At 40.9% G+C, this 27,864-nt stretch overlaps 1 protein-coding gene across 1 annotated transcript in view; it reads right to left on the reverse strand.

The window, feature by feature from the left end:
- Positions 1–27,864, reverse strand: part of LOC120018701 (segment polarity protein dishevelled homolog DVL-3-like) — a 72,869-nt gene that overhangs the window by 12,650 nt on the left and 32,355 nt on the right. The window contains exons 2-6 of the mRNA XM_038961903.1: positions 23,219–23,377; positions 22,458–22,534; positions 20,236–20,305; positions 7,522–7,649; positions 5,991–6,139 (exon numbers count right to left, since the gene is read on the reverse strand). Coding sequence (XP_038817831.1) covers positions 5,991–6,139; positions 7,522–7,649; positions 20,236–20,305; positions 22,458–22,534; positions 23,219–23,377 — 583 coding nt within the window. The remainder of the gene's footprint in view (positions 1–5,990; positions 6,140–7,521; positions 7,650–20,235; positions 20,306–22,457; positions 22,535–23,218; positions 23,378–27,864) is intronic.

Here is a 27,864-nt window from a genome sequence, read left to right on the forward strand (position 1 = left end):
ATAGGTATGTGTATGTATATATGTATATATGTATGCATGCGTGTATGGATATATATATTTACCCAAAAAAATATGGGGGATTGGAAATGATGCAGACAATTACATTGGAAGCAACATTCTTTCCGCAATATTAAGCTGATCCACCCCAAAAAAAAAAAAAAAAAAAAAAAAAAAAGTAGTTGGTGAACCAGGCAAGGCAGTCATCAGAAAAACCGAGGCTACTGAGTCTGCCGATAAGAATATGGTGATTGACAGAGTCGAAAACCTTGGCCAGGTCGATGAAGACGGCTGCACAGTACTGTCTTTTATCGATGGCGGTTATGATAAAATGTATGCATTTTGGGGTACATCGAGACAGAATGGGCAGTATTGGGATGGACTCTATTATCACATGGTACCCTACATGATAACTACACCAAATTTCACACAGAACAAGGAACCCACTGGGAAAGTTTTTTTTGCCATACAGTGATCGTAGATTTTGCCTATAATCAGTCCCAGCAGCCTATTTTCAGGATGGCCGCCATTCACTTATCAAATGGGGATAAACTGCACTGATTTTGCATGACCATAACTAAATAAATAATTGGTGTAATAAGACCGACAAATGCTTAAAATGTGTGTGACAATGATAACTAAATGATGGCCCAAGTATGTCAGTTATATTTATTTAGAAAAATATTACCAGAATAGTGGTAAAAATAAGTTTAAAAAACTGTCTGAATTTTGAAGTCGTTTCATATTACATTAAAACTCACATTCACTGATGTCTATTGATAAAAATTATATGATTCTATAAATTGTTAACATCAAGAAATGTGATGTCAAACCCGCCCCTTACATTGCATTCTATATGAAATCCCATAGGAATGGATAACATTGAGCAAAGAAGTACAGGTAACCAACCCATTTTCGCAAAATGCCTTCATAATGAGTGCACCAAACTTTACATAAAGCTGGGAAATGTCTAAACAATGATGCCTAGCTATTGCTGGTTATTCCATAGGGTACACATTTTCCAATATGACCATCAACAGGCTCTATTGGATTGGTCTGACATTGCCAGAAATCTCAATAATATTTGTATTTACGATGTATCCCCATTAGCTGCTGCCAAGGCAGCAGCTACTCTTCCTGGGGTCCAGAAAAATTAAGGCAGTTATACAATTTTAAAACATTACAATTCATTCACAACATATTTCACAACACATTAAGTGTGTGCCCTCAGGCCCCTTCCACTTCCCCTACCACATATCTACAATACAAAATCCATGTGTACGTGTGTGTATAGTGCGTATGTTATCGTGTGTTTGTTCGTGTTGCTTCAGTCCCGGCGGGTTTCATAAGATGTATCTGTTTTTTAAATCTAATTTTACAGCTTGCATGAGTTACTTGATGTGGAATAAAGTTCAATGTAGTCATGGCTCTATGTAGTACTGTGCGCCTCCCATAGTCTGTTCTGACTGAAGAGACCTCTGGTGGCATGTCTTGTGGGGTATGCATGGGTGTCTGAGCTGTGTGCCAGTAGTTCAAACAGACAGCTCAGTGCATTCAACATGTCAACACGTCTCACAAATACAAGCAGTGATGAAGTCAATCTCTCCTCCACTCTGAGCCAGGAGAGATTGCCATGCATATTATTAATGTTAGCTGTCTTTGTACATTGAAGGGCCAGCCGTGCTGCCACTGAATTTTAGCCCATTCCTCCTGACAGAGCTGGTGTAACTGAGTCAGGTTTGTAGGCCTCCTTGCTCGCACACGTTTTTTTAGTTCTGCACACACATTTTCTATAGAATTGAGGTCAGGGCTTTGTGATGGCCACTCCAATACCTTGACTTTGTTGTCCTTAAGCCATTTTGCCACAACTTTGGAAGTATGCTTGGGGTCATTGTCCATTTAGAAGACCCATTTGCAACCAAGCTTTAACTTCCTGACTGATGTCTTGAGATGTTGCTTCAATATATCCACAATTTTCCTCCTCATGATGCCATCTATTTTGTGAAGTGCAGCAGTCCCTAATGCATCAAAGCACCCCCACAACATGATGCTGCCACCCCCATGCTTCACGGTTGGGATGGTGTTCTTCGGCTTGCAAACCTCCCCCTTTTTCCTCCAAACATAACGATGGTCATTACGGCCAAACAGTTCTATTTTTGTTTCATCAGACCAGAGGACATTTCTCCAAAAAGTACGATATTTGTCCCCATGTCCAGTTGCAAACCGTAGTCTGGCTTTTTTATGGTGGTTTTGGAGCAGTGTCTTCTTCCTTGCTGAGCAGCCTTTCAGGTTATGACGATATAGGACTCGTTTTACTGTGGATATAGATACTTTGTACCTGTTTCCTCAAGCATCTTCACAAGGTCCTTTGCTGTTGTTCTGGGATTGATTTGCACTTTTCGCACCAAAGTACGTTCATCTCTAGGAGACAGAACGTGTCTCCTTCCTGAGCGGTATGACGGCTGCGTGGTCCCATGGTGTTTATACTTGTGTACTATTGTTTGTACAGATGAACGTGGTACCTTCAGGCGTTTGGAAATTGCTCCCAAGGATGAACCGGACTGGTGGAGGTCTACAATTTTCTTTCTGAGGTCTTGGCTGATTTCTTTTGATTTTCCCATGATGTCAAGCAAAGAGGCACTGAGTTTGAAGGTAGGCCTTGAAATACATCCACAGGTACACCTCCAATTGACTCAAATGATGTCAATTAGCCTATCAGAACCTTCTAAAGCCATGACATAATTTTCTGGAATTTCTCAAGCTGTGTAAAGGCACAGTCAACTTAGTGTATGTAAACTTCTGACCCACTGGAATTGCCATACAGTGAATTATAAGTGAAATAATCTGTCTGTAAACAATTGTTGGAAAAATTACTTGTGTCATGAACAAAGTAGAAGTCCTAACCGACTTGCCAAAACTATAGTTTGTTAACAAGAAATGTGTGGAGTGGTTGAAAAACGAGTTTTAATGACTCCAACCTAAGTGTATGTAAACTTCCGACTTCATCTGTACATACAAGCATTTGCAAAAAAATATATGGGGGATTAGAAGTGATGCAGACAATTACATTGATGGAAGCTACAATCTATCTGCAAGATTAAAGCTGATCCACCCCCTAAAAAATTATTAAAACAAATAAAAACATTACAGAGTGGTCACATTAACATTACAGAGTAAATAATTAACATTACAGAGTAATTACATTAACATTACATAGTGGTTACATTACCATTACAGAGCAGTCACATTAACATTAGAGTGGTGACATTAACATTACAGAGTGGTTACATTAACATTACAGAGTAGTCACATTAACATTACAGAGCAGACACATTAACATTACACATTTGTCACATTAACATTAGAGTGGTTACATTAACGTTACAGAGCAGTCACATTAACACTACAGAGCAGTCACATTAACATTACAGAGTGGTGACATTAACATTACAGAGTTGTGACAACTTCACAGAGTAGTCACTTTAACATTAGAGTGGTTACATTAACATTACCGAGCAGTCACATTAACACTACAAATGAGTCACATTAACATTACAGAGTGGTTACATTAACATAACAAAGTAGTCACATTAACATTACAGAGTGGTTACATTAACATAACAAAGTAGTCACATTAACACTACAGAGTGGTCACATTAACATTACAGAGTGGTCACATTAACATTACAGAGTGGTCACATTAGCATTACAGCGTGGTCACATTAACATTACAGCGTGGTCACATTAACATTACAGAGTGGTTACATTAACATTACAGCGTGGTCACATTAACATTGCAGAGTAGTCACATTAACATTACAGCGTGGTCACATTAACATTACAGAGTGGTCACATTAACATTACAGAGTGGTTACATTAACATTACAGCGTGGTCACATTAACATTGCAGAGTGGTCACATTAACATTACAGAGTGGTCACATTAACATTACAGAGTGGTCACATTAACATTACAGAGTGGTCACATTAACATTACAGAGTGGTCACATTAACATTACAGAGTGGTCACATTAACATTACAGAGTGGTTACATTAACATAACAAAGTAGTCACATTAACATTACAGAGCAGTCACATTAACATTACAGAGTGGTCACATTAACATTACAGAGCAGTAACATTAACAGTACAGAGCGGTGACATTAACATTACAGAGCAGTCACATTAACATTACAGAGCAGTCACATTAACATTACAGAGCGGTCACATTAACAGAGCAGTCACGTGAACATTACAGAGCAGTCACATTAACATTACAGAGTGGTGACATTAACATTACAGAGCAGTCACATTAACATTACAGAGCGGTCACATTAACATTACAGAGTGGTGACATTAACATTACAGAGCAGTCACATGAACATTACAGAGCAGTCACATTAACATTACAGAGTGGTCACATTAACAGAGCAGTCACATTAACATTACAGAGCGGTCACATTAACAGAGCAGTCACGTGAACATTACAGAGCAGTCACATTAACATTACAGAGTGGTGACATTAACATTACAGAGCAGTCACATTAACATTACAGAGTGGTCACATTAACAGAGCAGTCACGTGAACATTACAGAGCAGTCACATTAACATTACAGAGCGGTGACATTAACATTACAGAGCAGTCACATTAACATTGCAGAGTGGTCACATTAACATTACAGAGTGGTTACATTAACATTACAGAGTGGTCACATTAACATTACAGAGTGGTCACATTAACACTACAGAGTGGTCACATTAACACTACAGAGTGGTCACATTAACATTACAAAGCGGTGACATTAACATTACAGTGTGGTCACATTAACATTACAGAGTGGTCACATTAACATTACAGAGCGGTCACATTAACATTACAGAGCGGTCACATTAACATTACAAAGCGGTGACATTAACATTACAGTGTGGTCACATTAATATTAGAGTGGTGACATTAACATTACATAGTGGTCACATTAACATTACAGAGTGGTCAAATTAACATTACAGAGGGGTTACATTAACATTATAGAGTGGTTACATTAACATTACAGAGTGGTCACATTAACATTACAGAGTGGTCACATTAACATTACATTTTATGTGGACTCCAGGAAGAGTAGGTGCTGCATGTGCAGTAGCTAATGGGGGTGTTTTGTGGTCAAATCTCATTCAAACCCTACACTTATTAGGTCATTCGCCCTGACCTCCATAAAAGGTAGATTTTTTATATTATGAGTCACTAAACTATTAAACAGTGAGGACACCATTCGGACACCAAATCCAGGGAGAAAATATGATTTTCAGATCTTGAAAGGAATGAAGCCCTTGCAGGTTGAATATATCCTTAAAAAAATAGACCAACGAGGGAATATAAAGGGCATAGATCCAGATTTAAAAAAAACTAACATCGTTATTCCAAATAGTATATAACTCATGAAAATTACAAGTTGTGGCCAGATAATTATTGACTTGATAAAAGTCTTAATGTTTTCCCCCCAATAGATCCCATAAAAGAATAAGCAGTTTTTTTTTGCTTTATCCCAGAAAGAAGGTCTGGAATTCTAATTGGGTGGGACTTGGCCTCCTCTATTATATCCCAGTATGACCAATTTCCCTAAAACAGTTCTGCTATTTGTAACATTGTTTTTTCAATGATGAGTCAGTCTAGTTAAATCATTAAATGTGATAGCAAAAAAAAAGATTTTTTTAAGATGAGATCCACCCATGTGAACATTCCAACTTGTCTCTACATTATTTTATCAGCCAGTGAACATTCTATTGCATCAACTCCCATACAACAAGATATATAAAAGGTGTTAAACACATAGAAAGGGGTTATCATATATCAATTTGATCAGGGGCTTGTGGGGAACAATTTAATACCCTCAAACCTTTGCCACCCCAAACTGGACACATTTTTCAGCTGGCCCATGGAGTATAAGTGGGATAGGCTGAGGAATGAAGGCAGATGGACAGACACCAAGTCTTACCATGGTCATGAGTGTCTTTCTCTTTCCATCGCGGCCTCTCTCTCTCCCTGCCACGGTCGGTCTCCCACTCCCTCTCTCTCTGTAGCAACACGACCGACTCCATCTCTGTCTCGTTGTCCAGGTTGTCCTGACTGCCAGCAGCGTTCGCACTGATGGGCAGGTGGGAAAAAAAGTCAAAGGAGGAGTAGAAAAGAAGGACGAGATGAAAGAGAAAAACATTTTATTCAAAGGGATTATATTTAAAAGATTTGTCTCTTTTCCCTTCTTCTACACACAACTGTTTGACAGATGATACACCGGCAAGTTCCAGACCCCTGCCGTTTAAGTGTCAAGTGCTGGTATCAGAATGTCAGTGTGTTTTAATGTCAGCCTCACCAGAGCATGCCGGGAGCTAGCTACAAAGAGAACGTGAGCGCCTGTCTCTGTGTGTGTGTGTGTGTGTGTGTGTGTGTGTGTGTGTGTGTGTGTGTGTGTGTGTGTGTACATGCATGTATACGTGTGTGTGTGTGTGTGTGTGTGTGTGTGTGTGTGTGTGTGTGTGTGTGTGTGTGTACATGCATGTATACGTGTGTGTGTGTGTGTGTGTGTGTGTGTGTGTGTGTATAATAGGATGTGCATGTGAGCGCTGAAGTGAGCCAAGTTGCAGTAACCAGTGCTGACCAGCAGAGGGAAAAGGCTCTCTGTGTTGTGGTTGTCAGATAAAGACCTGCCCAGTTGGCTGATTTAATATTGCTATCTAGTTCTCAGGGGGTAGGCAGAGAGAGACACAGACAGACAGACGAAAGACAGAAACTAGATTTGATTTGGATAAAATAAAAAATGCATACAAGGAAATCACACACAGAGCCACAGACACACACACAGTAAGTATTTAGCGCTACACCTCACCATAGCTAAGCCAACGCCACTTCCACACCACAATGATTAATAGAAGCACTGAGAGACATTTATTGGCATGTCTGATTAGATGGCTGGGAAGGTTGATTAGGTTTAAAGTAAATGGAGCCTGGTCGCTAGCGATTAGTGTGCACGTGACTGTTTTTGTTTAACTATTCTTTTGGGGAAATTTTGCCGATCCCCAAGAGGACAAATGCTACTTTAGGCTTAGGGGTTAGGTTTAGGGTTACAGTTTAGTTTAGTATTAGGGTTAAGGTTAGGTTTAGGGTTAAGGTAAGGCTTAGGTTAAGGGTTAGGGTTAGGGAAAATAGGATTTTGGATGGATAGCAATACAAAACTGTGAGTGTGTGTGGGGGGGCTGGCAAGAGGACAGAGGTCTCTACCTCTGGTACTGAAAATACATAGAGCACAGGATTTTGTTTCAGCCCAGAATCAGGTGGGTAGTTGCTGGGATAGAGCAGAAGGCTGCAAACCCTGTAGCCCTGTTAGACTGGAGTTTAACGACCCCTGACAGTCAAAGGCATAGAGTTTGGACTGTCACTTGTATCTACCCATCTCTATGCCAGATGGATCAACTAGTCACGCACGCACACACACACAAAGGACACACACACACCACTTTTCAGATACTGACTGGAAAGAGGGGGGTCTTGAGTCTCCGATGCCACCGATCCTCTCCAAAGGAAGTGGCAGCTCTGCCTGGCTGTCTGCACACGTAGAACCCCCATCTGAACCCCCGTGAGAACCATCTGCTGACACCAACTAGGGAGAAAGAGCATTATTATTGCTTGTGTTTACTTTGACAATGTAAAGTGCATTCGGAAAGTATTCAGACCTCTTGACTTTTCTTTTTGTTGCATTACAGCCTTATTTTGAAATGGATTAAATCGGTTCTTCCCCCCTCATCAATCTACACACAATACCCCATAACGACAGAGTGAAAACAGGTTCTTAGAAATGTTTGCTAATTTATCAAAAAACCTAAATACCGTATTTACATAAGTATTCAGACCCTCTGCTATGAGACTCGAAATTGAGCTCAGGGGCATCCTGTTTCCATTTATCATCCTTGAGATGTTTCTACAACTTGATTGGTGTCCACCTAATCCATTTTAGAATAAGGCTGTAACGTAACAAAATGTGGAAAAAGGGGTCTGAATACTTTCCGAATACACCGTAAGTGCTTTAACTTTCCATGTCTAAAATGTATATTGAATTGAGAGAGAGAAAGTGAGAGAGTGAGATAACAATAAAGAGAGAGAGAGGTGAAGGGGTTTAGACAAACCTCAAATTACACCCTATTTCCCATTATATTGCACTACTTTTGACCAGAATCCTATGTTTGTCATTATACTACTAACTTGATTCTAGGGCTATATTCAAAAGTAGTGCACTACACGAGGAAATGGGCATCATTTGAGACGCATACAGATTGTAAGTAACAAAGTCATGATTTTGGGAATGAGTCTGTATGCGTAACAGTCTGTCGGAATTGTAAATGTGCTCATTGACTAGGTGGACACAAGACAGACACAAATACAGTCCATCATTTACATAGATGCACACGCACACACACACACACACACACACACACACACACACACACACACACACACACACACACACACACACACGCACACACACGCACCCTTGCTCTTATGATGGACAATTGTATGTTTGTGCTTTTCTAATAACCAATTTCTGTGTTCTATGTTTGTGCTTTTCTAATAACCAATTTCTGTGTTCTATGTTTGTGCTTTTCAAATAACAAATTTCTGTGTTCTATGTTTGTGCTTTTCTAATAAACAATTTCTGTGTTCTATGTTTGTGCTTTTCTAATAAACAATTTCTGTGTTCTATGTTTATTCTTTTCTAATAACCAATTTCTGTGTTCATGCATGTGACTGATTGAACGAATCCTCACTATCAGTATCTGCAATTTGGCAGTACGACCAGACTGAGAACGTTTGAGAACGAAAAATATCTCAGTTTCAAGGTCTCAGCTTAGAGAGAAGAAGCCTCGTGAGGTATTGGTCTGTCACATGGATGAACCACTATTGGTCGGTCACATGAATGAAGCAAACTTGAATGGTGAATTAATTATGAATGATGACTAAGCTAAATCATGCAAATATAACTTGTCTGCAGTATATAAGAGAACTAACAGGACTGCTCCGGTAGAGCTCCTGATCAACATGTGTACTTGGTGCATTGAGTTGGTTGGAACCTCTCCAGCATGCTGATAATAAACAATGATTCATTTAAGATTGACTTCAAGTGTCCCTGTGTAGAATTTCCACGACAATTTGCTGTCATGAACCGAATGATTGATTCTGCCTGTGGAGCTTTCTAGTGGGGGTCAGCTAGGAAAACAGGTGGCACATTTTATGAAGCGTGAGGGAAATTCCTGTCTGACCAAAAGAGAACGAGACCCGCCCAGACCAGACAATAACTGTGAGTTTCCCAGGAGACACATCATCCGCAAACAATTGAGGGACATGTCTTCTGATTTCAGTAAGTCAATTTAAATGAATTTGTATAAAAAATAAACATAAAAGTGGAGGAGGATACCACTAGTCCTAAGTCAAAAAAAGTGTGAAGTGAATGTGGATGTGAGTTGTGTGAGTGAAGAGAATGTGGATGTGAAAGTTGTGTGAATGTGGAAAGTATTAAGCTGATTGAAATTGGGATAATAACAGGACTGAAATGTGCTATAAAGCTGATTGAAATTTGGATAATAAAATATTGAAATTTGGATATTAAGAAATATTAGTTAAGTGATTTAAATTTGGATAATAAGTACTACTTGAAAGTGTGTGTGTTATTCTATATGTATGCGGAAATACTATAGAGTCTATAGGGACCATAGGAATTATGACTATACAGTCGTGGGCAAAAGTTTTTAGAATGACAGAAATATACATTTTCAAAGTCTGCTGTCTCAGTTTGAATGATGGCAATTTGCATATACTCCAGAATGGTATGAAGAGTGATCAGATGAATTGCAATTAATTGCAGTCCCTCTTTGCCATGCAAATGAACTGCATCCCCAAAAAAACATTTCCACTGCATTTCAGCCCTGACACAAAAGGACCAGCTGACATGTCAGTGATTCTCTCGTTAACACAGGTGTGAGTGTTGATGAGGACAAGGCTGGAGATCCCTCTGTCATGCTGATCGAGTTCGAATAACAGACTGGAAGCTTCAAAAGGAGGGTGGTGCTTGGAATCATTGTTCTTCCTCTGTCAACTATGGCTACCTGCAAGGAAACACGTGCTGTCATCATTGCTTTGCACAAAAAGGGTTTCACAGGCAAGGGTATTGCTGCCAGTAAGACTGCACATAAATCAACCATTTATCGGATCATCAAGAACTTCAAGGAGAGCGGTTCAATTGTTGTGAAGAAGGATTCAGGGCGCCCAAGAGAGTCCAGCAAGCGCCAGGACCGTCTCCTAAAGTTGATTCAGCTGCGGGATCGGGGCACCACCAGTACAGAGCTTGCTCAGGAATGGCAGCAGGCAGGTGTGAGTGCATCTGCACGCACAGTGAGGCAAAGACTTTTGGAGGATGGCCTGGTGTCAAGAAGGGCAGCAAAGAAGCCACTTATCTCCAGGAAAAACATCAGGGACAGACTGATATTCTGCAAAAGGTACAGGGATTGGATTGCTGAGGACTGGGGTAAAGTCATTTTCTCTGATGAATCCTCTTTCCGATTGTTTGGGGCATCCGGAAAAAAGCTTTCCGCAGAAGACAAGGTGAGCGCTACCATCAGTCCTGTGTCATGCCAACAATAAAGCATCCTGAGACCATTCATGTGTGGGGTTGCTTCTCAGCCAAGGGAGTGGGCTCACTCACAATTTTGCCTAAGAACACAGCCATGATTAAAGAATGGTACCAACACATCCTCCGAGAGCAACTTCTCCCAACCATCCAGGAACAGTTTGGTGACGAACAATGCCTTTTCCAGCATGATGGAGCACCTTGCCATAAGGCAAAAGTGATAACTAAGTGGCTTGGGGAACAAAACATCAATATTTTGGGTCCATGGCCAGGAAACTCCCCAGACCTTAATCCCATTAAGAACTTGTGGTCAATCCTCAAGAGGCGGTGGCCAAAAAAAAAAAAACTCCAAGCATTGATTATGCAAGAATGGGCTGCCATCAGTCAGGATGTGGCCCAGAAGTTAATTGACAGCATGCCAGGGCGGATTGCAGAGGTCTTGAAAAAGAAGGGTCAACACTGCAAATATTGACTCTTTGCATCAACTTTATGTAATTGTCAATAAAAGCCTTTGACACTTATGAAACGCTTGTAATTATTCTTCAGTATTCCATAGTAATATCTGACAAAAATATCTAAAGACACTGAAGCAGCAAACTGTGGAAATTAATATTTGTGTCATTCTCCAAACTTTTGGCCACGACTGTATAAACTATTGATACTGAGGGACTATAGATGCTGTAGGGACAATGATGCTACAGTGACCATGGGTACTATGGATGCTATAGGGACTATGGATAATCAGGGACTATAGATACTGTAGAGAATATGGCAATTGTAGAGACTATAGAGGAACCTTGGCTGTGATACATATGACAGAAGAAGGCTAGAGCTAGTCTTAGAGAGAAGACTAGAGCGCGGGCAAGTAACGGTACCATGCCCCGCTGACATCTGTCTGTAGGCATTTATAAGAGAAGTGTCTACATCTGTCTGCAGCCACTACTAATAGCACGTGTGTAACGATAGTCTACGTGGTGTGAGAACCACTGATAATAGCACAAAGATTTAGAGTCTTGATGCACATGAGTGGTGTGGATGTCTGTAGGCATTTATGATCTGTAACGTTATATAGGGAATCTGTGTATGTGAGAGATATGAAAGAAGAAAGTACTATTCTCGAATATGCTGTTAAATAGAATAACCTTAGTAAATATATAAACTCCTGTATGAATAGAACACTAGTCTAAATGAGGAATTGGTGAAGAAAAGTATACTGGGTTACTGGAGATTTGATAAAGTAGCAATGGAGAAAAATAATAATAACAATAATAATAATATACAACTTGCACACCCACACATAGACTGATGTAAGTGGTGTAAAAAGTATTCAGAGAAATTTTCAGAGTGGTCCCTTTATGGATCATTTGATAAAGATAAAGTTGAAGTTAAAGCATTGTGACTGTCTAAACGATCTGGGAAATAGAGTCTCAGACACCGTTTGGTGTATATCCACTTTTGGTGAAGGTAGAGGACTTGACTTACCCCTAACCAATAAAACTAGAAATAGAACCAATGAATGTTGAACATGATTTTCTGTTAACTAAACTTAAGGCTAAAATGTATTGTACTCCCGATGGAGTTTTCATTGATATCCCAAATGATGATGTTCTAAACCAATTTGTGAGTATGCAAAATGGAAACTTTCCCTGGCTATGCTGTCTCAGGTGCCAGACTTATTGCGGACAGAGCACACCATCTGCAGGGGACTGATAGTGCCAGCGCAGTTATTGTGAAAGTTGATCCCAGAAAGAGACGGGCCTTGAGAGCTACAATTAAAAAAGAAGCTCCATCCAAAGTGTCTCTCTTCCCTTCTGAATTGGCCAATGTATTTTATAAATTCAGCGCAATACATGTTTATCTTAAAATAAGAGATTTAATAAGTATGAAGCAGAAAGTGAATATCCAACAGAAATGTGAAATAAATATATAGAGTAACATTGTTAGGGTAGTCTCAAATTAAAACAATGCCTTCCAATATGGAGAAAGTTATCATGTTTGTTTTGTTTTAAACCTTGCAATATGGGGTAAAGCAGAACATTGTTTGAGAGTCCTAGTTGAGGGAAACAGATATATATAGAGACTAGTGAAAGTAACAAAGTGAATTGTAATATTAAATGGCTTTCAGATAGCACTCTAATAATGCAATATCTTAGTAATTTGATAAGTAAATGTTTCAATACAAGGTCACATGATGAACAGAGGGATTGAGCATTGGAACTGATATTAAATTAGAGGCCGCCATCTGGTGTTTGGGTTAGAGATAAGTTTCCTGTGGAACAATAGATAGCAGCCAGTACTAACTGAACTCAGGCTGTAAGGGACACAGTGGAGAAATTTGGGACAGAGGTATAAATAATTGAATAAGACACGTAGTTGACAATTCCCAATTATTATAATCAATTCTATAGTTTGGGTAGCACCAGTGATCTAAGTAAGAAGGTAATGTCATCTAAAACAATCTGTTTCCATTGCGTGGAAATGTGTCCAGAATTGAAGCAGATTCAAGTAAATGTTTTTAATACCAAATATTGAGTTGATAAACCAGCACCAATTTTTTGAAGGTCCTAGCAAATTTGTTGAACAACAGGTTTCATATTTTGACTAGTTTATGTCCCAGCGACAGTTTCTACAGAACTGTATGTCAACGCCACAGGTCAAACCGATTAAGATTACAAGAGAGGGGCTCTGGGATTGTTTACTTCAGAAGGTGCCTATTAAGCTTTACGGGAAACCGTGTCATCTGATGTGTCTGAAGTACAATTCTGTATACGCATGGTTTTATCAAAACTTTCTGACCAAGATGCAGTAGGACTGATTAAAATTTAATACAGTGAAAACTAAGTACATGTTTATTTTCTTTCTTCCAGGACTGATGGAATGTCCTCTACCAAGTAAATTTTTTACATGTTTATCAATGATTCTGTATCTCTCCCTTTGAAATGCTTTCTGAGGCAGGTGCCTTGGGAGTTAGTATAAAGGTACACAAATCCGGATGTTTAAAGGGAACTCCCAAATTAAGTAAGGCCTGGCCATTTTGTTTGTTTTTACTTGTTATTGAATATTTTCTAGTGGTGTTAATACTGATTTATTGTATGGGGTCATTTTATTTTTGGTTTTAGTGGGTTTTTCACAGGTTAGAAAGAATGCACCTTGAAGGGCACACAAATTCCATTTTCTTAAGTATCTATTGTCAGAGTTTTGGTTGCACACATGTACATTCTCTTGATAAGAAACGTACTGAAAAATCCAATGTAAACCTGATACACAAAATGTTTGAAATTATTGAAATATCTTTAAATAATGTCTGAGGTACAGGGAAAGAAACACTCACTTAATGGGGCTGAATGACCTCTGACCTTTGTTCAGACTCTCTGGTGAGGCCTGATTACTCTCACTAAAAAGACTAGAGTTAATCAGTGAGATTTAAATGGGCTATGTAAACCCCCATATAATTAGGAAGCAGTTTATAATTTATCAACTGTCTTGTGTGTGATTCGGAACACGAAAAGGAGAGAGAGAGAGCGCTGCCCCTGAATGAGAGACACCTGGCTCTCATCTATTTTATTACCTTATGGGATACAATTAATGGGATACAATTCAAATTTGATTTGTTATTTTGATTTAAAAGGAGGTTTTGTTTTTCGGATGTGATTAATTTGTCCAAAGGGGGAATTACCTGTCCCCTGGGGCAATTTGGTAAATATGCAAATTGCTTTTCTTCACATGCCTGACTGTAAAATACAAATATATATGTTGGTAATGGTTGACATTTACTCCAAATGGATTGAAGTTTTCCCAACCTCTAGTTTTATATGAAGTGTATTGCTGTTGTTTGGCTCCCTGACCCTGTAACTCTGCGGTGAGCTCATCAAGATGATAGGGGAGTATAAACTCATTTGGGGGGGAATGGTTTGATCTGTGTGTTGTTATGTGTGTTGTTATTCTCTTTGACATTTGTCTTAGACATTTGTATTAAGAATATTGGTTGTAGCAATAATTTGTCATAGAGTGAATAATTTGTCTGGATTTCCTGAATCAGAAATGCAGTAAACTAACCGACTGACTGTCTAAACGACTGACTGACTAAACGATTAAATGACTGACTAATCTAAACGACTTACTAAAAGATTAAACGACTAAGCGACTGACTGACTAAACAACCAACTGACTAAGCGACTAAACAACTGACTGACTAAACAACTAAGCAACTGACTAAGCGACTACACCAAGCGACTGACTAATTGACTAAGCGGCTGACTAAACAACCGACCGACTACGTGACTGACTAAACAACTAAAGGACTGACTGACTGACTACAGGACTGACTGACTGACTAAAGGACTGACTGACTGACTAAAGGACTGACTGACTGACTAAAGGACTGACTGACTGACTAAAGGACTGACTAAAGGACTGACTGACTGACTAAAGGACTGACTGACTAAAGGACTGACTGACTGACTAACTAAAGGACTGACTGACTGACTAACTAAAGGACTGACTGACTGACTAACTAAAGGACTGACTGACTGACTAACTAAAGGACTGGCTGACTGACTAACTAAAGGACTGGCTGACTGACTAACTAAAGGACTGGCTGACTGACTGACTAAAGGACTGACTGACTGACTAAAGGACTGACTAAAGGACTAAAGGACCTACTGACTAAAGGACTGATTGACTGACTGATGTGAAGGATGGTTTTGTTCTCTTTTTAACAAAAATATATGCCTTATAGTAATAGGACATGTTAATCACAATCACAAAACAAACAATTGTTGATGCTAAACAGACCTCCTGGATAAATTATATTTATTATAATCAGCAACGGTTTGTTAATTACACCCACACTGCACTCACAGGTATGGCTGAACAATTGGAGGCTACCTCTAGAACTGCCAGGCAGAATAGGCTAGCTTTGGACATGCTCCTTGCCAGTCAGGGAGGGGTCTGTAAAATGTTTGGGGAACAATGCTGTACCTTTATCCCTAACAATACTAGCCCTGATGGGAGCATTTCGAAAGCTGTAAGTGGTCTAGATAAACTATCAGTGGAGATGAAAGGATTGGCTGGAGTGGAGGAGAGTGGACTGTTCTCCTGGTTGGGTGGCTGGTTCGGTAAGTACACTGCATTGATGGTTACTGGGTTTCTGACCCTCGTTGTTGTATTCCTTATGCTGATGTGCTGTGCTGCTTGCATCATACCCTGTTTGAAGAAATCTATTACAGATGTGGTGCGGGCTTCAGGTATGATGCCATTGCTTGAGGCTCCGGAAGGAGATGCTGACACTGAGTCTAACTTCCGGAGAAAAATGGGGCTGACTGAGGATGACCCCTGGTTTGCTGTGGGTGAGGTTGTGGAATGACAGAAGTTAACAAACAGCAGCGTGATGAAACTAACATACATGTTGTCCTCCCTTATATGAAGGTTTAAAGTTCCTGGGTGGCAAGGAGCCCACCTGGTACAGGATAGGTGTAGCAGGGAGGACCAGATGGTTTATAATGTTTTACTCTGTGTTTTCTAATATCAATAATGTGTTTTCTAATATCAATAATGTTTTATGTGTTTTCTAATATCAATAAAGTTTTATAAAATGAATCATGTTGTTTTTGGTGAGTGACACCCAAGCGGGTGTCAAGGGGGAATCATAAAAACACCAATAAACTAGAGCTGTGTTCTGAATGTTCTTTAAGGGTTTAAAGTTCCCGGGGTTAACTACAACCTGGTATGTGTGTCTCGATCATTGAACGTGATGGTATCTTTTTCTTAGTATTTACACCCGCAAGGGGTGTAAAAAGGGGGATTGTGAAGGATGGTTTTGTTCTCTTTTTAACAAAAATATATGCCTTATAGAAATAGGACATGTTAATCACAAAACATAGCTTGACTGCAGAAAAGCTGTTGTTAATCTAGGGTGTCGACTGTGCAAACCACAAGGTTGAGACAAGATGGAAAATTACTGAATAACAAGAAAACAGGAACTGCGCAATGTAGCAACCGACAACTCAGCTTAATCTTCATAACAAACACTTCCGGATATCTGGATCCTGTGTGCTGTGAGGCTGGGACCAGCCTGGGCACCACCGATAGGCTAGCAAGTTTAAACCACGCTAAGCCTCTACTGTGACAGGCCAACTCTAAAGTTGGAACTACCTCTGTCACAGTATAAAAGAAGATGTCTGTACTATTTCAGTCAGTTCTCTGCTTTACCCTGCGTGGTGATACATACAGTGAACCCGTATATACGAAAATTGCATTTACCATTTATCGCTTGTGTTAAATAAAAATACTTAAAGTATATTCGGTGACTCTGAATCACATGTTACCCTGATACCAGATTTGATTGACGCAACCCTTTACACTGACGAAAGGACTGACTGACTAAAGGACTGATTGACTGACTGACTAAAGAACTGACTGACTAAAGGACTGACTGACTGACTGACTAAAGGACTGACTGACTAACTAAAGGACTGACTGACTGACTAAAGGACTGACTGACTAAAGGAATAAAGGACTGACTAAAGGAATAAAGGACTGACTGACTGACTAAACGACTAAACTCCTAATTGACCGACTAAACGAATAAACGCCTTTTCGACCGACTAAACGACCGACTGATTAAAGGAGTGACCAATTAAACAACCAACTAAACTGCCGACTAAATGACTAAACGACAACTAATCGACTGACTGACTACTAAACCACTGAATGACTAATGGACGACTAAACGACTAAGAGACTGACTAAATAACTAAACAACTAGCTAAATGACAAAACGACTGACTAAACCACTAATCGACTGGCTAAACGACTATTCAACTGGCTAAACGACTATACGAGCGACTTTCTTTCTTGTGATGGTGCCACGTTGAAAGTCACTGAGCTCTTCAATAAGGCCATTCTACTGCTAATGTTTGTCTATGGAGATTGCATGGCTGTGTGCTCAATTGTATACACCTGTCAGCAAGGGTGTGCTGAAATAGCCAAATCCACTAATTTGAAGGGTTGTCCATACTTTTTTATATATAATGTATGATAACCAAGGTCTTTCTGCCTCTCTGGGAGAGAGAGGCACACAGACAGGGAAATGGACAGACAGCTAGAGAATGAGAGAAAGAGGCAGGGAGAGAGGGAGAGATAAGAAAAGCCTCCTCCTGTTTCTCTCTTTAGGATTAGATGGGATTTCCACACAAGAGGCTGCTGTGCATGACTATGAATGGATTTGGATGTAGAAGTGTGCATGTGTTGGACAGAGATTAACTTGTGGAACACAGAGAATGTAATTATGTGAGTGAGTGAGTGAGTGAGTGAGTGAGTGAGTGAGTGAGTGAGTGAGTGAGTGAGTGAGTGAGTGAGTGAGTGAGTGAGTGTGTAGGTGAGTGAGTGTGTAGGTTAGTGAGTGTTATAAAGGAGAAGAAATCGATGGACTTCGGGTTTCTACAGCACAACAGAAAGTATACAAATGAATGTCAACAACCATCTAACGACACATACAGTTGAAGTCGGAAGTTTACATACACCTTAGCCAAATAGATTTAAACTCAGTTTCACAATTCCTGACATTTAATCCTAGTAAAAATTCCCTGTTTAGGTCAGTTAGGATCACCACTTTATTTTAAGAACGTGAAATGTCAGAATAATAGTAGAGAGAACTATTTATTTCAGCTTTGATTTCTTTTATCACATTCCCAGTAGGTCAGAAGTTTACATACACTCAATTAGTATTTGGTAGCAATGCCTTTAAATTGTTTAAATTCGGTCAAACGTTTCGGGTAGCCTTCCACAAGCTTCCCACAATAAGTTGGGTGAATTTTGTCCCATTCCTCCTGGCAGAGCTGGTGTAACTGAGTCGGGTTTGTAGGCCTCCTTGCTCAAGCACGCCTTTTCAGTTCTGCCCACACATTTTCTATAGGAATGAGGTCAGGGTTTGTGATGGCCACTCCAATACCTTGACTTTGTTGTCCTTAAGCCATTTTGCCACAACTTTGGAAGTATGCTTGGGGTCATTGTCCATTTGGAAGACCCATTTGCAAGACCCATTTGCAAGACCCATTTGCGACCAAGCTTTAACTTCCTGACTGATGTCTTGAGATGTTGCTTCAATATATCCACATAATTTTCCTCCTCATGATGCCATCTATTTTGTGATGTGCACCAGCCCTTCCTGCAGCAAAGCACCCCCACAACATGATGCTGCCACCCCCGTGCTTCACGGTTGGGATGGTGTTCTTCGGCTTGCAAGCCTCCCCCTCTAGGAGACAGAACACGTCTCCTTCCTGAGCGGTATGACGGCTGCATGGTCCCATGGTGTTTATACTGTGTACTATTGTTTGTACAGATGAACATGGTACCTTCAGGCGTTTGGAAATTGCTCCCAAGGATGAACAGAACTTGTGAAGGTCTACAATTTTCTTTCTGAGGTCTTGGCTGATTTCTTTTGATTTTCCCATGATGTCAAGCAAGTTTGAAGTTTGAACGTAGGCCTTGAAATACATCCACAGGTACACCTCCAATTGACTGAAATTATGTCAATTAGCCTATCAGAACTTCTAAAGCCATGACATAATTTTCTGTAATTTTCCAAACTGTTTAAAGGCACAGTCAACTTAGTGTATGTAAACGCCTGACCCACTGCAATTGTGATACAATGAATTAGAAGTGAAATAATCTGTCTGTAAACAATTATTGGGAAAAAGTCGGTTAGGACATGCACAAAGTAGATGTCCTAACCGACTTGCCAAAATTATAGTTTGTTAACAAGACATTTGTGGAGTGGTTGAAAAACGAGTTTTAATGACTCCAGCCTAAGTGTGTGAACTTCCGACGTCAACTGTACAATCACACATGCATCCACAAAGGCATCACCACACACAGTTGCCAACACACAATAGCACAGACACACAGCTCCCAAATGAGCGAACCAACTGAAGCCAAAACAGATCCTACCAAAACTCAATTAAACAAGTCTGTTGGCTGTTCCCTAGCTAGTAAACAGTCACACACACACACGAACTAGACACACACATACTCTGCTCCTCTCAATCCACAATTCCACACACGCATCCTATCCAGTAGTGTGTTACGGCTCAATTCTGATCATAGTTGTGAGTTAGACCGTCATGTAACTTTTACATACAGTAACACCCCGGTGTGATGCATTTCAAGTGTTGGGTGTTAACATACAATATCTAGCACTTGGGGATGCATTTGGTGACACACTGCAGTGAAGTGAACACATACACAGGCCTCTTCTCAACACTGATGAGGGACGTCTGCATACAGAGGGGTCATGCAGATATACAGAGAGAGAGACGGAGAGAGAGGAGAAAGGGAGAAAGAGAAAGGGAGAAAGAGGGAGGCAGAGAACAAAAAAACTGGACTTTGGCAGAAATGAGAGAGAGATAGAGAGAGAAAGAGAGAGAGAAAGAGAGAGAGAGAGAAAGAGAGAGAGAGATAGAGAGAGAGAGAAATAGAGGGAGGGGGGAAAGAGAAAAACACTGGACTGCGGTGGAATTGAGATGGGGATAGGTGATGAAGGTGATAAACATAAAGAACAGTTGCTCACCCATGACACGACTCGGCCATTGAAAAAGGGCAGTTTGGCATTGTCGTCTGAGATCTCCTCTTTCACCACCCTGAGGGGAGAAAGAAGAGTCAAAATCCACCTTGTTACATACATTACAACATTAAAGGCAACCTCAGCAACGTGTATAAAAAAATAACCTGTGGCCAGTATATTAAGTACACCACCCCGTTCACGAAACTGGTTCGCTCCTACAGACTGAGTCACTGCTGTGGCTTGCTATCTAATGCAGGCAGACAGGCATCCAGTTACTGTTCAATTGAGCGATAGAATGGGGAAAAACAAGTGAGCTAAGCAACTTTGAGAGTGGTATTATCGTCGGTGCCCGGCGCGTCGGCATCCAGGGCATTTCACGCATGACACTGTCTCGGGTTTACCGAGAATGGTGCGACAAACAAAAAGCATCCAGTCAGTCTGTGGGTGAAAACAGCTCGTTGATGTTAGAAGTGGAGGGAGAAGGTCAAGAATCGCGAAAGCTAACAGGCGGGTCACAGACAAATAACTGCAGTACAACAGTGGTGTGCAGAACGACATCTCGGAATCACACAACTCCTCGATCCTTGTCACGGATGAGCTATTGCAGCGGATGACCCCACCGGGTTCCACCCCTATACGCTAAAAACAAGAAGAAGTGGCTCCAGTGGGCACGCAATCACACCAACACTGGACAATTGAGGAGTGGAAAAACATTGCCTGGTACATGACAGCGAGTTCAGTTTTCTTGAGTGGCCTGCGCAGTCCCCAGACCTCAACCCAGTAGAGCATCTCTGGGATGAGATGGAATGGGCTATTCACAGCATAAGTGTACCGCCATCCAATCTCCTTGATGCCATCAGGTCAGCATGGTCCAACAACCCTATGGAATGTTTCTGACACCTTGAAGAATGCCCAGAAGAATTCAGACTGTTATGGAGGCGAAGGGGAGGTCCGACCTGCTACAAGTTGGGTGTACATAATAAACTGGCCAGTGAATGTATACACTGTGTTCCGAAATTATGACAACCTTGATAAAGATGAGCAAAAATGACCATAAAACTCAATATTCAAATACTGAGCTATATTGAATGCTCCAAAATTGGGCTATTCTATTATTTTATACTAATACAATTGCTCAGAGAAAGAGGTTTTGTTTAACATCAAAATCAAAAAGGTAGCAGTCAAATGATTGACACCCCCTGTTTTCAATACCTCACCTTGTGAGGATAATGGCACCGAGCGTTTTTCAGTGCTGTTATCCTCGCACGGTGAAGTTTTGAAAGGTATTGAAAACAGAACTTCCAGTGGCATGCATTGAAACGCATGGCTTTCTTTTGCAAAATATGAGTTAACAGATTTATTTTCAAATAATTGTCAACACAACACCATATTAAGATGTGGCACGTTCACTGTATTACAAGGAACAACTAGAAGCTCGATTTCGCGCCAGCAGCTAGCATCATCTGTCCGTTCACAATTCACCTGTGGGAACATGGCGGCTCTCAACACCCGACAGCAGAAAGAGTTGACCGCTACCATCAGGAAATTACCTCTGCCCTCGACTTGCAATTAAAACGTTGCAGTGCTCACTTCTAAAGTGGATAACTACTCAACTAAAGCGGAAAGTTTGGAGACAGCGGCCAATGTGACAGAGTAACAACTTCATGACCTGCAAACTAATGAGTATAAATACCTTTTACTGTGAACAAGTTACAGCTCTTTTAGTGCCCGAAGGTATTTTTCTATGGCTTGATCCTTGATCAGACATTTTCTTATCTGGATAGTAGTATATTTAACACAAATCTGCACCAAAACAAATTACAAATAGCATTTAGTCTTACAATTGATAAGTTAAGACAAAAACAAGTAATATAATATTAATGAAACAAAAACTTTATTGAAAGAATAATAAGAATAAACCATCATAGCCATAACATTATATTACAACATTCATCTCAGGGATATTGTCATCAAAATGGATCTGGACGGGGAGCAACGCTGGGCAGTATCTTACACCTGGAGGGGTGGGGGAGGGGGACAGGCATCAGTTGGCATGGCATCAAGCGTACTGTATTTCTAGAACCTCCCTAAACCAGCCTGACCTTGCAAGCACACATTCTGTCCCTCTGCAAGTGAAGAGAAACCAGTCTGAGCAAAGTGGTCAATATTTGATTCGACGTCAATATGGAGTATATTCTTTAACATTTGCATCGTGCATTTGGACATACTGAGCCATCTGCTCGTGGGATGCCTTCCTCGGGATCTCAGTCTGCTTGACAGCCAGACCTCTGCCACGACCCAGCTCCTGTAGTAGAGAGAGATGTATTCCTAAGGCAACACAGAGGAATTCTTGTATATATTTGATAAGAGTCCCTTTGGGGGCTGGGCTGCCCTACACTCCTCTGTCAGCTCAGTGTAGCCCACGCCAGGTTCACCCTGCACAGGAGGAACAAAGGTTTATTATATTTCAATGCTAGGGCTGCGTTCCAAATGGCATCCTAATCCATAGAGAGGGCATCAGTGTGGACATATTTGACAGTTACCTCTACTGGTGCCTATGTCTGCAATGAATCACACTACCTGGAGTGCCTCAACCTACAACAATGTTGGTCCCCTACTACGCATAACCGCTTGCCCTCGTATTCAGGTGCTACTCAAACAAACCACATCCTATTCTCCTTTCTATGTTTCCTGTAACAAAGCCAATGATTTCTACAGTAGTCCTCAAGTACATTTAAGTTTCACTCTTTCTGCTCTGACTATCAGCCAAATGTTAGTGTGGTCTGCCAACAGATTGTGCCACATAGCCAACTCCTATGTATAGCCAACTTCTATGGTAACATAGCATGACAACTATCATACAATACGATGAACAGATCTGGGACCAGGCTAGCCAAATGTTGATTCTTCGCCACAATGTTCACCTTCCTGTCCTGTGTGTGTCTTTGTGTGTGTGTTCTGTTACCCTGGCTTATCGTATCGTGCTCACCTGGGCTGTGAGGGTATGTCCTGTGAGGGTGTGATTGTCCCTCAGCCCTTTCTTCAGCCTCAGCAGCATGTTGTCCCTGCCAGTCCTTGTCACCGTGGGGACAACTTCTACAGTGTCCTCCTCATGAAGGTTTGAGAGCCGACAGTCCACCTCACTGTCCTATAGAAAGAGAGAGCATTTAAAAATCATAGACCTAATAATAATAATAAATACATACAGTTCCTTCAGAAAAGTATTCAGAACATGACTTTCCACATTTTGTTATGTTACAGCCGTATTCTAAAATGGATTAAATCGTTTTTTCCCTCTCATTAATCTAAACAAAATACCACAATGACAAAGCAAAAAAACTATTTTGAAATTTTTGCAAATGTATTTACATTAGTATTCAGACCCTTTACTCAGTACTTTGTTGACGCACCTTTGGCAGCAATTACAGCCTTGATTATTCTTGGGTATGACGCTACAAGGTTGGCACACCTGTATTTGGGGAGTTTCTCCCATTATTCTCTGTGGATCCTCTCAAGCTCTGTCAGGTTGGATGGGAGTGTCGCTGCACAGGCATTTTCAGGTCTCTCCAGAGATGTTCGATCAGGTTCAAGTCCGGGCTCTGGCTGGGCCACTCAGCCAGAGACTTGTCCCAAACCACTCCTATTGTTATCCTGTTGGAAGGTGAACATTTGTGCCGGTCTGAGTCCTGAGCGCTGTGGAGGTTTCATCAAGGATCTCTCTGTACCTTGTTTGCTCCATTGATCTTTTCCTGACTAGTCTCCCAGTCCCTGCATCTGAAAAACATCACCACAGCATGATCCTGCCACCACCATGCTTCACAGTAGGGATGGCATTGACCAGGTTAATGAGCGGTGCCTGGTTTCCTCCAGACGTGACACTTGGCATTCAGGGCAAGGAGTTCAATCTTGGTTTCATCAGACCAGAGAATATTGTTTCTCATGGTCTGAGAGTCCTTTAAGGTTATTTTTGGCAAACTCCAAGCGGGCTGAGGAGTGGCTTCCGTCTGGCCACTCTGGCCTGATTGGTGGAATGCTGCAGAGATGGGAGAACCTTCCAGAAAAACAACCATCTCCACAGAGGAACTCTGGAGCTCTGTCAGAGTGACCATCGGGTTCTTGGTCACCTCCCTGACCAAGGCCCTTCTCCCCCGATTGCTCAGTTTGTCCGGGGGGCCAGCTCTAGGAAGAGTCTTAGTGGTTCCAAACTTCTTCCCTTTAAAAATGGAGGATAAAAGATAAGTCAAAATACAGTCAAAAGAAAAAAATAAAGTTTAAATGAACTGATGGGCAGTGTTGTTACAGCTCATGCCCGTTTGCCTGAGGCTGATGTCACGCAGGTGTTTGTACACATGTATATACACACACACACACACTCTCATTCAAATGCACACATACATGGACACACACATGTAAATAGTGCCATATATGCACTCAAACATATTCAGTGTTATGATATTTGTTGTCCTTGATGTCTTGTTTTTTTGCATTGTTGTTTCCATTCGTCTCTTTTTATCTTTTGTTCATTTTGTTGGTGCATTGGGGGTTGGGGGCTTGTGGGGGGGGGGGGGGGGGGGGGGGGGTCGGATGGTGGAGGGTAAGCTCTTGAGGAACTGTGTATGGGATCTTGAAGGGCCGGTGGCCTGGCGTTTGGGAGCTTGGGCAAGTGGCTGATAGGTCGCTAGTTCGGGTCCCCGTTTTTGACCTTGTGAGATCTGTCGACGTGCCCTTGAGCAGGGCGTTGACCCTGGTTGCTTCTGTGGGTTGCTCTTGATGGGAGTCTTTTAGATGAAAATGTAATGTAGATGTTGAGTGGCTTCACTGCAAGGAGATTGCATGTTTTAATATTCAACAAAAATAGAAAAAGAAAAGGCCACTGTGTTCTTGGGGACCTTCAATGCTACAGAATAGTTTTGGTACCCTTCCCCAGATCTGTGCCTCGACACAATCCTGTCGCAGACCTCATGGCTTGGTTTTTGCTCTGATATGCACCGGCAACTGTGGGACCTTATATAGACAGGTGTGTGCCTTTCCAAATCATGTCCAATCAATTGAATTTACCACAGGTGGACTCCAATAAAGTTGTAGAAACATTATTAGATAATGATAATAGATAATTTCAATAAGCATTTTTCAAAGGCTGGCCATGTTCCACCTGGCTACCCCAACCCCGGCCAACATCTCAGCATCCCCTGCAGCAACTTTTCCAACCCCCCCCCCCCCCCCCCCCCTCTTCTCCTTCACCCAAATCCAGACAGCTGATGTTCTGAAAGAACTGCAAAATCTGGATCCCTACAAGTCAGCTGGGCTAGACGATCTGTACCCTCTCTTTCTAAAATTATCCGCCGAAATTGTTGCAACTCCTATTACTAACCTATTCAACCTCTCTTTCGTATCATCTGAGATACCCAAAGATTGGAAAGCTGATTGGAAAGCTCCCCCTCTTCAAAGGGGGAGACACTCTAGACCCAAACTGTTATAGCGCTATATCCATCCTGCTAAAAATCTTTGAAAGCCAAGTTAATAAACAGATCACTGACCATTGAATCCCACCCTTCTCCACTATGCAATCTGGTTTCCGAGCTGGTCATGGGTGCACCTCAGAGACCTTGTGGCACAGCTAGCCCTAGACCACTGCGCCACCCGGGAGGCCAAATAAATATATATTTAGTGCCCATTTCGTTTTTCATTCCGTGGATTTTAATTTAGAAAAAGCCCATGTTTTCACTCACGAACTTGCAGACACTAACTTGTCAGTTGACGTCCGAGGTTAGCGCTGTTCTGCCATGGAGGAGCGCCACAGAGTTCTATTGAGCAGTGACAACTTTTTGATCATGCCTGTTCCATTCACTATAAATTCTCAGAGTAACCTTTGAATAAAAAATGGTAGAAACAATGATAGAAACACTGTTTTTGATCGAATGATAGAAACACTGTACCTGCTTCTTCTTGTTTTAAGTATCCCTATACTTCTGTTATTACGGGGCTATCACTCAGTCAAGAGTGCGCCTGCGCATGGAGTCTAGCCTTGAGTGTGATGGCTACCTTGTAGTGTGTTCATATAGTATAGTAAACTTTGTTAAACTGGAACCTTGTCGTTGTGTCATTTCGAGTTAACAATCGCCATATGACAGTAAACAAAGAACATCTAGCTCACTTATTTTGCCAGATAGAAAACAAATTCAGAAACGGAAGGAAAGGATAGCTAGTTAGCTAGAGTGACAGCTAACGCTACCTGCTTCTTCTTCAAGCAGCATTGCACCCAACATTATTCAGCGCTGCAAATAGACATTAACAAAATAATTTAGTCTTTCAAGTCACATTGTTTTATCAATAATGTCATATCCAATTTCACAACTTTCTTACCTTAACTGATCCACCTGGTTTCCACTTTGAAGCTGTCAAAATAGCACTCCAGATCCACCCTCCTTCCAGTCAGTAACCGGGACACTGCAGCAAAGGGAGGATTTGCTCCATGACATTCATTGAATTTTTTTTTTTTAAGCTCCCGCACATAAAGCTCTAAACCAATTACAGTGCATTCGCCAAGTATTCAAACCCCTTCACTTTTTCCACAGTTTGTTAGGTTACAGCCTTATGATTCTGTAAAATAGCCCACCCAACTACCTCATCCCCATATTGTTATTTTTTGTTGTTGTTGCTCTTTTGCACCCCAGTATCTCTGCTTGCACATTCATCTTCAGCACATCTATCACTCCAGTGTTTAATTGCTAAATTGTAATTATTTCGCCACTATGGCCTATTTATTACCTTACCTCCCTAATCTTACTACATTTGCACACACTGTATATAGATTTTTTTCTATTGTGTTATTGACTGTACGTTTGTCTGTCCCATGTGTAACTCTGTTGTTTGTGTCGCACTGCTTTGCTTTATCTTGGCTCATTGTAAATGAGAACTTGTTCTCAACAGGCCTACCTGGTTAAATAAAGGTGAAATTTAAAAAAAGTTAAATAAAATGAGTAAATCATTTTGCCCTCATCAACACACAATACCCCATAATGACAAAGCAAAAACAGGTTTCTAGAAATCTTTGCAAATGTATTACAAATAAAAAAACTGAAATACCTTATTTACATAAGTATTGCTATGAGACTCAAATTTGAGCTCAGGTGCATCCTGTTTCCATTGATCATCCTTGAGCTGTTTCTATAACTTGACTGGAATCCACCTGTGGTAAATTCAATTGATTGGATATGATTTGGAAAAGCACACACCTGTCTATATAAGGTCCCACAGTTGACAGTGCATGTCAGTGCACAAACCAAGCAATGAGGTCAAAGGAATTGTCCGTAGAGCTCCAAGATAGGATTGTGTCGAGGCACAGATCTGGGGAAGGGTACCAAAAAAATTCTGCAGCATTGAAGTTCCACATGATTCCATGTGTTATTTCATAAAAATAAAGAAAAACCCTTGAATGAGTAGGTGTCCAAACTTTTGACTGGTACTGTATATATTTGTAGCTCATGTTGTGTGTAAATGTCTGTTTTCAGAATTACAATTGGTGATTTGATGGCAGTGTTATTAAGGTTGCATTATGTAACTTTTTGGGCAACCCAACCAAATTCACATAAAATGTCAGTTATAGATCTGTCACTTATTGAAAGCAAGTCTAAG

This window comes from Salvelinus namaycush, chromosome 23 (assembly GCF_016432855.1).
Source record: "Salvelinus namaycush isolate Seneca chromosome 23, SaNama_1.0, whole genome shotgun sequence".
NCBI classification, from domain to species: domain Eukaryota; kingdom Metazoa; phylum Chordata; class Actinopteri; order Salmoniformes; family Salmonidae; genus Salvelinus; species Salvelinus namaycush.